The following is a 12,295-nucleotide window of genomic DNA, read 5'->3' as shown; positions in this document are numbered from 1 at the left end:
CCTGCGATGAGGGAGGTGAAGACGGCATAGAGCACCAGCACAGACAGCGCCGCATGCATATTATGGAGCGTAGGGTGTAGACCCGGCGGCGGGCTAGAGCGGAGCGCTGGATGGTTGCCATGCAAACCAGGCAGACCCGCATGCAAAGTGCCCGATGCCAGCTGGCTGGTGATTATCTTGAGGTTTCCCGTCCAAGTTCCGTTCCCTATGCCGCTGCGCCAAGCCGAGGGTCCCGCCGCGGTGCCTTTGGCCGGCATGCGAGTCGGAGGGAAGAATTACCTTCTCTGGCCGCGCCGGAGGTAGCAAAATTCCACCAACGGAAACTCTATTTCCCCATGCTGGTGTGCAGCTGGCCCATAGTTACGTGTTTCCGTGCTTTGGCCAGGCTAGGGGATTGCGCTGGGTGGCTTCGGAATATGCGGCTGCTTGCTATGCTGGCACCCGGTTATACCCTGTTCGTATGCCCGGTCCCGCAAAGCGCTCTTGCGGTTATGGAGCTGGCGGCCGGGAGCTGGGTGAGGAGTCATGCCAGCGAGGGTGCTGGCTCAGGCTTTCCGTCAAAATCCATAGCTGCTAGATAGAATCCTACCAAATAGCTGGCAATCTTTAGTTGGTTTGCAGAGTCGCACAGCCAATAGATACATGCCAACCATATACGCTAGGTTCGTTCAGTTAACTGAGGAATACGCAATGTTGACTATATTCTGTATAAATAGATTGGTGCTTGGTATTTATTAGAAAATGCAACTAGTAATATGCTACGATATTTTTAACGTTGCATTAAATATTATATTTAGTAATAATACATTCCTGCATGCATCTATGAGTATCAGCATTTCTATTTTTAGCAGTGTTACTATGATATCAACTGCCTAACCACTCCTTATTCTATACGCTCCCCTCTACTCACCGCTCTACTCGGGCCGCAGAAAAAACGGGGAGTGGTAAGCAGAAACCGCACTCGGGCCGCCCGCCCCACTCCACAATGAACTTCGACTAGCCCTCCAAGATCTCCTTCGCGGGCCTCTCCTTCGGCCTCGACCTCGACCTCGGCCAGGAGTACTCGGTGCCCCTGCTGTTCACGCCCGCGGACTTCGAGACCGGCACGCTGAGCGCCACGCCCTCGGCCCGCGCGGAGGTGTCCTCCAGCTTCGCGGCCTCCGAGGTGTCCGAGGCGTCCGACCGCCCCCGCCGCCCCCACCGCGCGCAGAGCGAGTGGGCGCCCGAGGAGGACAGCCTGCTGCGGCGGCTCGCGGCGTGCCCGGAGCGCGGCACCTGGCCGCACATCGCGCGGGAGATCCACCGGCAGGTCCCGGGCGCGCCGGTGCGGTCCCCCGCGCAGTGCAACCAGCGCTGGGCCCGCGTGGCGAACCCCGCGATCCGCAAGGGCAAGTGGAGCCCCGCGGAGGACGCCCAGCTCGTGGCGGCGATCGCCGGGTCCCCGCCGCGCAGGTGGCGGCTGATCGCGGACAAGGTGCAGGGCCGCACGGACGTCCAGGTGCGGTACCGCCTGCAGGCCATCGGCAAGGGGCTGGTGCGCCAGCGGCTGATCGGACGCGAGTGCCTGCCCGAGTGAGCGGTTTTGCAATTCGGCTGGTGCCAATCTTTAGCCTCTCCGGGAGGCCCAGGACACAGTGGCGGCGAACCTGGCTCACTTCCGCCCCTCGAGCCGCTTGCTGTACGGGCTCGCCTCTGCCGGAGGGTGGCTCGGGGCAGCGCCGCCGACCGTCTGGGCGAGCTGGGCCTGGTACCGCAGGACGCTCTGCCGCCGGCCCCCAGCGCGGTGGGCCTACACGCGGATGTCCTGCAGCGTCTGCGCGTGCCGCCCCGGGGACACCGGTCCCGCGTCCATGATCGCCTTCAGGTCCTTGTACGGGGACGGCGGGTTGCTCAGGATACCCGCGGGGGCGCGCGGCCGGAGAACAGGCGGCGGCGCCGGGACCTGCCTGGCGGCGGGCTGCGTGCGCTCCGTGTGGACCGGGTACAGTCTGTCGGTGAGCTGCTGCTGCCTTCGCGCGGACTGCGTTTTCGCGGTAGAATGCGCGAGCTCCACCTCCTGCAGGCTGATCTTGAAGCCGCTGAAGAGCACGCTCTGGGGCTTCTGCTTCGGAATCTGCACGGAGCGCTCTAGCTGGAAGGCGACGGGTTTGCCGCGCGAGGCCGGCTGCACGTTGATCATCTGCTGGATCGCGAGGATCTCCTCGCAGTCCCGGACGCGCCTCTCGGTCTCTGACTGGATGGCGGCGTCGGACACCATGTCGTTGAAGACAATCGAGCACGTCTCCCAGTCCTCCTCGAACCTTGGGAGGTAAACCGCTAGCTCGGCGTCGACCTGCTGGAGGAGCGCCTCGAGCTGGCGCAGCCGCCGCATGCGCCGGATGCAGTCCTGCTCTTCGAGGTAGGACACGTTGCGCGACAGCTCCTGGATGTACACCTCGGAGTCCGAGCTGTCGAGCAGCGAGACGAATGCCATTTGTGGAAACGCCAATTAGTCGCGTTGTTCGCAATCGTATTATATTCCACAACCCCAGAAAGAAACCCCTCCCTCAGCACAAATTACCATCACTTCCACGGCTCGCTCTGGCGCTTCCTCGCGCTGCACTTCACCGCGACGACGACGACGACCACCAGCAGGGCCCCGCAGAGCACCGCCAGCGAGATCCCCGCGATCTCCATCCCCGCGCCAGACTTCACCACCGCGCCGTCCCCGGCCCCGTCCGGCAGGCACTCGCCCGCGAAGTTCCGCAGGACGCCGTCCTGGCACTTCCCGCAGTTCCAGCCCTCGTACAGGGCGTCGCACTGGCAGATGTCGTCCTGGCACCGCCCGTGCCCGTCGCACTGCCTGCCCAGCCCGCAGCTGTTGCTGACGCACCTCGCGCCGTCGAAGCGGGCGCCGGTGGGGCATACCTCGCAGTTGGTGCCCCCGTGGCCCGGCAAGCAGTTGCAGAGCCCCAGCTGGCAGTAGCCGTTGCCGTTGCAGTGCGCCTCGCCCAAGCACGTGCTCGCCATGCAGACGCCGGCGTGCAGGTCGTGCCCCGCTGCGCAGCCCTCGCAGTTCCTGCCGGCGAAGTGGCCCGTGCAGACGCACTCGCTTCTGTCGTTGCATTTGCCCCTAAAGCTGCAGAACTTCGCCGAGTCGCCCGCGCAGTCCGGCACGCAGCCCTGTTGGGCATCATAGCGGTAGTTCTCATTGCTGCAATAGCAGGAAAACCCGTCCGCGCCCAGGATGCACACGTCCTGGTACGAATTGCAGTTTCTGCAGCCATCGGCAACGCATTTTCCACTCCCCCTGTCTAGCTTCCCCCCGTCTGGGCAGGTGCACTCAAAAGACTTCCCATCGAACACGCACGCGAAGTCGGGGTGTACAGGAGTGCAGTCTTCCACGCAGGAGCTCTGCGCGCAGCCGGTCTTAGAGGGGTTTATGCGCTGCCCGTCGGGACATTTTTGACACTCGAACTTTCTGGCGGAGTAGGAATACCCGCAAAACTCGTCTTCGGCGCAGCCCACGCAGCTCGGAACGCACTCTTCTCCCAGGAAGCTCGTGCCCTCGGGGCAGTCCTGGCACTCGAACGCGGTCACGCCTGCATTCACCTTGCAGAGCTGTTTGCTTCTGGTGCAGTCGTAGCAGATGTCCTTATTCAGGCAAATCTTCTTGTCGTCAGAAAGCCACTCGCCGTACTTGCACACGCACTGGAATTTACCCTCACTGATGCTGCACGATATGCTGTTCACGACGATGTCGGGGCACTCTTCGCTGGAGTCACAGAGGATTTAGTAGCAGCGTCCATACTCGCTTTTGAAGCCCTTCTGGCACACCTCGCAGTTGTAACCTTCGCAAATCAGGCAGTTATCGACGTGTGAGCAGCTGGTCGCTGGCCCGCATCCGCCGCTGACGACGGCCATCCCCGGCGCGCAGGCAGCGCAGGCAGTGCTGTCATTGTTTTCGCAGCGCAGGCAGCCGAAAATCATATCGCATGGGGGAGCGGTGATACATACAGTGCTGTCGTCGCTCGGAACGGTGCCGATGGGGCATGCCTAGCAGGCGCCCTCCGGGGTGCAGACTTCGCCCCTTGCCGCGCAAACTTCGCAGGCAGCCTTCTTAAAGCAGTACAGCCGGTCTTCCGAGCTCGGCATGTTGTCTGCGCAGTACCGGCAGGTGGTCGTCGCGGAAAACGAGGTCTCGCTCACCACCTGCACGCAGTGCGTATTCGGCGGACATGTGGTGCACTGCTTTGCCGATATGCATGTCTGCTTGTCGAACGAGGAGATCTGGCCGGAGCTGCAAGGCGTGCACGAGAGTTCGCCGTTCATGCTGGTGCATCTTTCCAGCCTCGTGCAGCTTGCGCATACAGTGTTGTCAAGGCACTGCATCCCGTCTTCGGAGGGCTGCCCGGAGCACTCATTGCACTTAAAGGCTCCACTGGGGTCACAAACGCGCCTGGCGTTGAAGCAGGTTTGGCAGAATGCATTTTAGACGCAGACAGACTAATCTTTGGAAGGAGTAAAGCCATTCTGGCACCGCGTGCACGAGCATGGAGGAATCGTACTTACGCAATTTTGAATATGGCAAGACATTTAAAGAAATGGTAAAATGGGGATATCTTAAACTTAGAAATAAAGCTAGAGTTGTAAAAATAATGTTTCTTAATATTGATTATTATAGAGAAAAAGGATAAAATTAATTTATACAATTGTATAAAAATAAAATGACTATACTAATTAAAAAGTTTATAGTCATGAGAGTTGAGTTTTCTGATTTTCACTTCTTAGTGTCCTCATAATAAATATACATAATACTATTATTTATATAGTAATTAATTTCATAATCACAAAATATAAGTAAAAGTAAATGTTCACTGGTTAATAAATTTCAAAGTATAAGGTCTTCAATATTTATCTTTATTAGGTATATGGTATCATATATAATTTAAACTAACATAGAGTCGTTGAAAATTATTTTGTTTTTGCAATTAAAGTATTTATAATTTTACTTAAATTATTTTAAGAGGAGGTTTACTTCTTTTTAGTAATTATTGTTTTTAACCCTCATAAGTAAACCGCTATGGATAGCATAATTAACCTATCAATATTACCCTTACTAAGATGGAATCATTCTGGCTTATATTTCTGACCTAAATTGATTTAGTCGAATACAAAGATATACATTATATAGTATAATATATTTATATATAATTAATCACTTCTTATGGCTCCTAAGCATAAATGCCCCAGCTGTCACTAACCAACCAATTATTGCTATGACACCAAGACCTATAAAACGACTCTATAAAACCATCTTACCACCTTGACACATATACTAATCTATAATATCGCCATTTCTACATTCTGAGCAGAGAAGTTCGTGACATTTTAAAACACCACAAAACCTATCAGCATTACAAGGAGATAAATAAAGCTCATGAGATTATAGCGGTGCACAAACTCCAGAATCCAAACAAACCCGGCCAAAACCGCATGATAATGGAATTAATTAGTTACATATCATTGCGAAATTTGTTTTGTTTTCACTACATTGGAAGGGGACAAGCAAGACATCCTTCCAAATAATGGACTTCGCAGTCCGCGTCGACAGCAACGTGTCCCCAGAACCCCAACCCCAGATGGATATCGCACCCCCTCCAGTTCCCAACCCGAACTTCCGCGTCGAGGAGCATCCTAGCATCCCGGAACAGCCTCTCGCATCGAAGCAGAAACCGAAGCGGGCGCGCCCCGGCTTCTTGGCGGACCGCACGCAGGAGAACGAGCAGCTCTTTGGGGATGTGTTCGCGGAGCGCTGGTTCCAGTTCAGCGACAACCTGCCGCTGCGCTCCCAGGGCGCCCAGGTGTACGTGCTGGTGGCGACCATCGCGGCGCTGCTCTTTGCCATCACCGCCCAGCTCGCGGTCCTGACGCTGCCAGCAGGCCCCACGGCCACGATACGGGCGGTGTTCCTGGGTGCTGCCGGGGCGGCCTTCCTCCTCGGGCTGTGCAGGCTCGGCGCGGTGCAGCTGCTGCTCTTCGCCCACTGCAAGATGCTACTCTCGCGCCTCGCCGCCAACGTGTTCCTCGTCCTTGCGGCGCAGGTGCACGGCTTCGACTTCAGCACGCTGGCGGCTGCTTCCCTCGCCGGGAACGCCCTCAACGCGGTCGCCTGCGCACTGGGGGTCGTGAACCTGCGCGTGGTCGGCGTCTGAGGCCCCTTCCAAAATGCGAAGCGCTCTGGCCTGCCTGCTGCCCCACCCTCCGCGCCACGTGGACCTGCCCGGCATCCGCAGGGCGTACCGGGCCCATGCCGCGACGAGTTCCTGCCGACTTCGACCTGCTGGTGCGGGGCCGCGCGAGCGAGGACGGCGAGTACCCGGAGCGCTGACGGACGACCTGGATACGGCCAAGTTCAAGGGCCGCCGCCCCCGGGCACTCCTTGACGTGTGGGAGCTGGCGGAGGTGCTGGGCGCCTTGCCGCTGCCCGCGCTGGGTCTAGTCGCACGCGATGCAGACCTGGTTCGGGGAGGAGCCGTCCTTGCAGAGGTGGTTGAAGGCGCAGTTCAGCGTGTTCTGGATCTGCCCGCAGGTGTTCAGCTGGCACCGGCCGAACTGCACCGCGTACTTATCCAGGCACTCCGAGCAGCCATCGGCACCGCACTTGACGCAGTTCTTGACCTCGCCGTTCGCGCACTTGCAGGACTGGTTGAGCTGGAGCTTAGCGCAGAGCTCTCACGTGTCCCCGAAGTCCCCGTTGCAGTAGGAGCCGTCATCGCACAGGATGCTCTGCCGGAACTGGTTGCAGATGTTGTTCTCCAGCACGCAGTTCCCGTCGTCCAGCACGAAGCCCTTCAGGCAGGCCCCGCACTGCTTCCCGCTGCCGTCGCAGATCGAGCAGTCGGCCTTTTTCCCGCACTTGCAGGGCGTGGTCTGGTTTCGTGTGCAGGCCTGGCAGTTGGACCTGTCGATCGCGTTTGCCGGGCAGACCTGGCCGTTCGCGCACTGGCTCACGTAGGTTGAGCAGAAGTTGGGAAAGCAGTTCAGCTTGGTGTCATCTAGCAAGTAGAAATCTAGGCATAATGTGCATTAATCGGGATTGGAGTTTCTGCAGTTTTGTACATTTCCATTTCTTGAAATTTTACAATAAAATCCTTCAGGCATTATTGTACATGGTATACACGGATCTATCGCATTAGGTGAAGCGCAAGAATAATTATTATTGCAATCATAATTTGATAAGTTTAAATCACAGGTTCCGGACATTTTTACTAATTTTAAAATAAATTATTACAAAAATATTTAACTTTATGATGATATCAGTTTCGAAGTTGTAGGGCTCATCAGATGTTTCATAATTAATATTATATTGAGATTTTCTCGTTTAAGCATTAAAGTTCAACTATCATAATTATCATATTATATAAAACTGACAATAAGAAACGTTTTAAGTGGATTTATAGTTATAAATAAAAATATTATTTTTAAATTTTTTATAGATAAACTGATTAATATCTAATAAAAAGTTATTTTATCAATAATTTTTAGATTTATTGGTTTAATTAACACTTAAATTAGATAAAGATAGAATAATTTATTTAAAATTGTATATAATTATTCAATATTTTTAAACTTTATATAGTTTATTATAATGTCGAAATAACTATTTAATTAGAAAACTAAGATAATTATCGTATTCTGTTAATAATCTATTACAGCAACAACTAAATTAAAAATATATAATAAATTGCTATATAGAAATGTACTTATTCATTTCTTAGATTATAAAATTTATATGATAAACTATTTATACTTACTTTTTACATTAAGTTATATTTTTAAATAATAATAGAATTTATATTAGTTCAAATTCTTTTAGGAGTGTAGCTTAAATTGTTTACATCTCTATAAAAGTGTGAAGAAATTTATACGTATACCCAAAACATATCAAATCAGGTATAAACTACTATATATTACTAAGATTATATTAGTATAAAATTAATTTTAATATATACTATTTTACTGTGCTGATTTTAATCCAAACAATAAGACTCTATGTATAAATGAAATATACCAAATCACTAAAATTGATATTTTTCTATTAATTTAACTTTTTAACAGTAGTTTGCATAACCATATCATGAACTAAGATTTTAGTAACATATAATTTCACTAACCTGGACTCAAAAAACACGAATAGTTTATGTATGAAATTAATAATCTTGGCTATAATTGCATTAAACTTCTAAAAACTTTGAAATTATGCAAAGTATAGTTAATAAATCGATAAATTTTATTAATTAAGAATAAATAAGTCAGATAAACTACTTATTGCCTAATACTTTACGTTAATACAATGTTATTAATAATAAAATTAAATCTTAGTTTTATGTTAATGCTTATAAAATTGTCATAACTATTGCAATTTTATCAATAAAATTTGTTAGATCCAAAACCAAATTCAGATTATAATTAATAATAACTAAATAATTAACCCCGATATGAAAAAAATTAAAATAGATTTTCTCTATATTATACTTTGTTAAATTTATTAAGATAGCAGTGAGATTGCGATAAAATGTAAATTAAGCTCTAATTTATATAGTATTCACAGTCAATGATAAAAGTAATTTCAACTGATGAATATTTGACAGAATTACTTAATTATAGATTCACATACCCTATTTTGCTGTAAAATATGTCAGTTACCACTAGAAGAATTAAACTGCCTAAAATAAACTCCAGAAACTCTTTAAAATAGAAGCTAATTATTAGAGAACTCTATTTCTCAATCTTAGCTATAGCATGATTTGCGATACATATATTCTTATATACGATGTGAATCAATTTGTAGCGATTGTTGTTAACGAAACATCAAATTATAAAAATAACCTTACCAGTAAACTCCTCCTATCAACAACAATTTGGCCCTACTCAATCAAAATTAGTAGCCCCTGCCGCTAGCCTGAAATCACCGGAAACGCAGGCTGCGAACCCCTAAAATAATTGCGAAGCCTGCACGCATGAGATTGCTGCATGTGACGTTTGGCAGCGAACCCCTTCATTTTCGTCGCCCGATCGCGTTTGCGCCCTAGCTCAAAATCTCACTTATAGCCCCCATATACCATCATTTACAGCATTCAACTCCGCTGCCGCACCAGCCACTTACCGAAACGCGCCACCGCAAAATTAAAACCTCAGAACAAGTCGTCGAGCAGATTGACGCTCTGCGCCACCTTTACAGGCTCTTTTTCCTCCATTTTCTCCTCAATTTTCTTTTCCCCATTGAGTTTAATCCCAGCATTAACGCTATTAACACCACCAACTACCTCCTCCCCGCACATCAACGTAGCCAGCAGCTCCTGCTGCCCGCCAGCGATCAGGACGTAGCCCTCGCAGACGCTCTGCTGGACGTTCGCAAACTCGCTCCCGCAGTACCAGACGAGTTCTTCGAGCGGCACGTCGCCAGCGGCGACCAGCAGCATAAAAGCATCAATTGCAATTCCAAATTGATTTTCCGTTTCTTTTGCCTACAAACTCACCAAACTATGCTTAACGAGCATTATGTAGTTATTCTTGTCCACAACTTCTTTGAAAAGCATTTTGAAAATGTAACAAAAACACGTCAAAAGCGTCTTATCTGACGTGAACTGACCAGCGCTGAAACAGGCCTAAAACACCTCATTTAACACCTCTAGGCCGCAGTGCTATTCCCTGATTTTCCGCTCCACAATCTCGATAAAATCGTGCCAAATATTGATTTTTAGGCCGTTTCCGGCAACTATTAATTTCAGCAAAGAATTGACTACGAATTCGACTTTCCACTCCTTTTAGCAAATTCTGACACTCCTCAAAATCGCGTCTTCTTTGTAATTTTCGGGCGCGTCGCATTTCGCGCAGAAAATTAACGCCGCGACGACCGCCGCCGAATTCTCGGAATTTTGACAGTTGCAGAGCAAAATTACGCCTCTTTGCCTGACCGAAAAATCGGTCTCAGTGAGAATGGAACCCGCCAGGTCTTGAATTGAAGCGACAAGTTGTGACTAAATTTGTGGAATTAGTGAGAGACGTTCCAACGAAATTAAGGCCGCATACTTGATGTTAGAAGCCGTAGAATTTGATTTTACGACATCTATAAGAAATTATATATTAATATTGAAAGTTAACAAGTTTCTGTAGAAAGCTGCCAAATTTGCCATTTCGACGCAAATTGCCCAGTGGATGTTAACTTTTGACTGGAGGCCGGAAACGCCTGTTTTCGCGGTGTCAGAAAAGACGCGTTCGATGACGGCTTCGATCATCTGCTTTTGGTCCTGTTGCTGGTTGTTATGAGAGCCGATTCCGAGGGTGCAGTTCAGTTTCATTAGCATCTTTACAAGTGATATAATGAGCCATGGACAAGGTACTTGATAGTAGATGTGGTCCTCTGAGACTTCGCGTTTGAGCAGAACTTTGGTCATGAGGTAAATGCAGCGGTGCTTGACGCATTCGACGGCTTCAGGGTTCGTTTTGGCGATGTTGTCCATGAGGTGCATGAGACAATTGAGGAATCCGACGTTTCTGACCTCTACGAGCTTAACGAGCTGATTCTGGACGCCAGAGTTTTCGACCGCTTCGGTATTGATCAGATAGAGCTGCAGGAGAGCCAGTGTGGCCTTTTTGCGGACTACTGTAGGGATGCTGTTGTTGTTGCCGTCCTCGATGATCGTCAGGATCGGCTGGGCAACGATTTCGGCCATTGAGGCGTCGGCCGTGTTGGCGATGAAATCGAGTGCTAAGCACATGTGGAAAGCGGAGTCAGATTAGCTCAGATCGTGCAGGACCGTCTGCGTGACCATTCTGAGGAAGTCAGGCTGGTCTCTGAGCAGCTGCTGCATCGTGAGGTAGCCGATGAGCTTCGACTCTTTGTCCTTGGATGCCATGAGCTGCGACACCGGTACAAGGCCGAAATCGACCTTGTGGCCCAAGATGCCCATGTAGAACATCTTGAGGGTGTACTTCTTGAGGTCGTAGACGGAGAGGTTGGATGCCGAGAATTTGTTGCGGATCTTCTGCTTCTCCTCGTTGATGCGCTGCAGCTCGTCGTCGTAGGAGATCGCTGCGCGGATTTCGCCGACAAAATGGCGGAGGCCACGAAACTGGGACGACATTTTTGATTGTGGAGTGGTGAAATTAAAAATGAGATGTAGTATATATTATTATATATAATATAACATAATAAACTTTTTGAAAAATCGAATTAGGCGAAACGGTTGTAGGCAGCGGACTCAGTTGTACTGGGATATTGAGTAGCGAAAAGATTTAATTTACCTATTTATGAACCAGAAATTTTAAATTATTAAGTTTCCATAGTCTTCAAAATATTCGAAGCAATAATTTCTCTTTGACACGAAATCTAAGTTTTTGAGGTTCTTGGAGTTGATTTGGGTCATTATTGCCTCGGTTGTACTTGAAAAACTAACTGAAATTAGCAGAAGCGAAAGCAAAATTTCGACTTTCAACGGCGAAGATTCGGGTGCTTTTCCGGCGTTAAACCACGACCTAGAAATAGAAAATGCTATAATAGTACTGTAAATTCAACTTTCGATCCACTGTTATATCAGTTTGCTTTCGCCACTTGATGTTTCTCCGCGGTTTATAGTTCAATCTAGTATACAACGAATACTAAAACTTCGCTCCACGATTCTAGAGCTGCCTCCGAATTTCTAGTTACCAAATTTTTCAATGTGCTAATCGTCATTATATCACTTCATCTGGTGTTCTTATAAGTTAGTTTTCTCATTTTCCTGCTGTTATCTCGACTCGCTACTCCGCTCAGTCCACAATCGCCACCTGGCTCCCGTTTTCGCCCTACATCAGCCCATGGTCTACAAACCTCGCCTTTCTGCTCCCGTTCTTACGCAGACACCATATGCTAATCGCTGCCATGGCCACAATTCCAATTCCAACGCCAATTACCACTCCAGCTATTTTTCCAGCTCCAAAGCTTCCGTTTACCGCCTCGCAGGCTCCGTTTTTGAGCTCGAAGCCCTCGCCGCAGCCCTCGCAGTTCACGCCAACGAAATTCTCAGCGCAGGAGCACATTCGGTCCCCCGACAGGCCGCCAGCACAGACGCCGTTGCCGCTGCACTCGAGCTGCGTGCCACAGGACGCACTTTGGCAGGAGCCTCCGTTGAACTGCCTCATGCCCGGGCCACAGTCAGTCTCGCAAGTCGCCCCCGTAAACTAAGCCATGCAAGATGCGCAAGAAACTGCGCTGAACAAGTCAGCCTGCTCGCACTTCGCGCAATTCTCTATAGCGGACTCGCAGCTGCCG

At 49.6% G+C, this 12,295-nt stretch overlaps 6 protein-coding genes and 1 pseudogene across 6 annotated transcripts; 2 read left to right on the top strand and 5 right to left on the bottom strand. All coding sequences in view use genetic code 6, as the record gives it.

Moving 5' to 3' along the window:
• Window positions 1–62: 62 nt before the first annotated feature.
• SS50377_24106 (uncharacterized protein) lies at window positions 63–680 on the top strand (the record flags this gene model as incomplete). Its single annotated transcript, XM_067907958.1, has 1 exon — window positions 63–680. The coding sequence occupies one exon, from the start codon at window positions 63–65 to the stop codon at window positions 678–680; it is 618 nt and encodes a 205-aa protein (XP_067764932.1).
• A 305-nt stretch (window positions 681–985) lies between these two features.
• SS50377_24105 (Myb-like DNA-binding domain-containing protein) lies at window positions 986–1,576 on the top strand (the record flags this gene model as incomplete). The annotated part of the gene is made up of 1 exon (XM_067907957.1): window positions 986–1,576. The coding sequence occupies one exon, from the start codon at window positions 986–988 to the stop codon at window positions 1,574–1,576; it is 591 nt and encodes a 196-aa protein (XP_067764931.1).
• A 75-nt stretch (window positions 1,577–1,651) lies between these two features.
• SS50377_24104 (uncharacterized protein) lies at window positions 1,652–2,473 on the bottom strand (the record flags this gene model as incomplete). Its single annotated transcript, XM_067907956.1, has 1 exon — window positions 1,652–2,473. One exon carries the CDS (start codon window positions 2,471–2,473, stop codon window positions 1,652–1,654), a length of 822 nt encoding a protein of 273 aa, XP_067764930.1.
• An 89-nt stretch (window positions 2,474–2,562) lies between these two features.
• Window positions 2,563–4,575, bottom strand: SS50377_24103 (Cysteine-rich membrane protein 2; the record flags this gene model as incomplete). The annotated part of the gene is made up of 1 exon (XM_067907955.1): window positions 2,563–4,575. One exon carries the CDS (start codon window positions 4,573–4,575, stop codon window positions 2,563–2,565), a length of 2,013 nt encoding a protein of 670 aa, XP_067764929.1.
• Window positions 4,576–5,197: 622 nt separating this feature from the next.
• Window positions 5,198–5,506, bottom strand: SS50377_24102 (uncharacterized protein; the record flags this gene model as incomplete). The annotated part of the gene is made up of 1 exon (XM_067907954.1): window positions 5,198–5,506. One exon carries the CDS (start codon window positions 5,504–5,506, stop codon window positions 5,198–5,200), a length of 309 nt encoding a protein of 102 aa, XP_067764928.1.
• A 19-nt stretch (window positions 5,507–5,525) lies between these two features.
• On the bottom strand, window positions 5,526–6,425 carry SS50377_24101 (Hypothetical protein; annotated as a pseudogene).
• Window positions 6,426–9,176: 2,751 nt separating this feature from the next.
• SS50377_24100 (Alpha adaptin) lies at window positions 9,177–11,129 on the bottom strand (the record flags this gene model as incomplete). Its single annotated transcript, XM_067907953.1, has 1 exon — window positions 9,177–11,129. One exon carries the CDS (start codon window positions 11,127–11,129, stop codon window positions 9,177–9,179), a length of 1,953 nt encoding a protein of 650 aa, XP_067764927.1.
• Between the last annotated feature and the right edge of the window lie 1,166 nt (window positions 11,130–12,295).

The sequence above is a fragment of the Spironucleus salmonicida genome, chromosome 4, assembly GCF_000497125.1.
Source record: "Spironucleus salmonicida strain ATCC 50377 chromosome 4, whole genome shotgun sequence".
Taxonomy (NCBI): Eukaryota; Fornicata; order Diplomonadida; family Hexamitidae; genus Spironucleus; species Spironucleus salmonicida.
The sequence above is the reverse complement of the archived record's forward strand: the minus strand, read 5'-3'. Positions and strand labels throughout refer to the sequence as shown.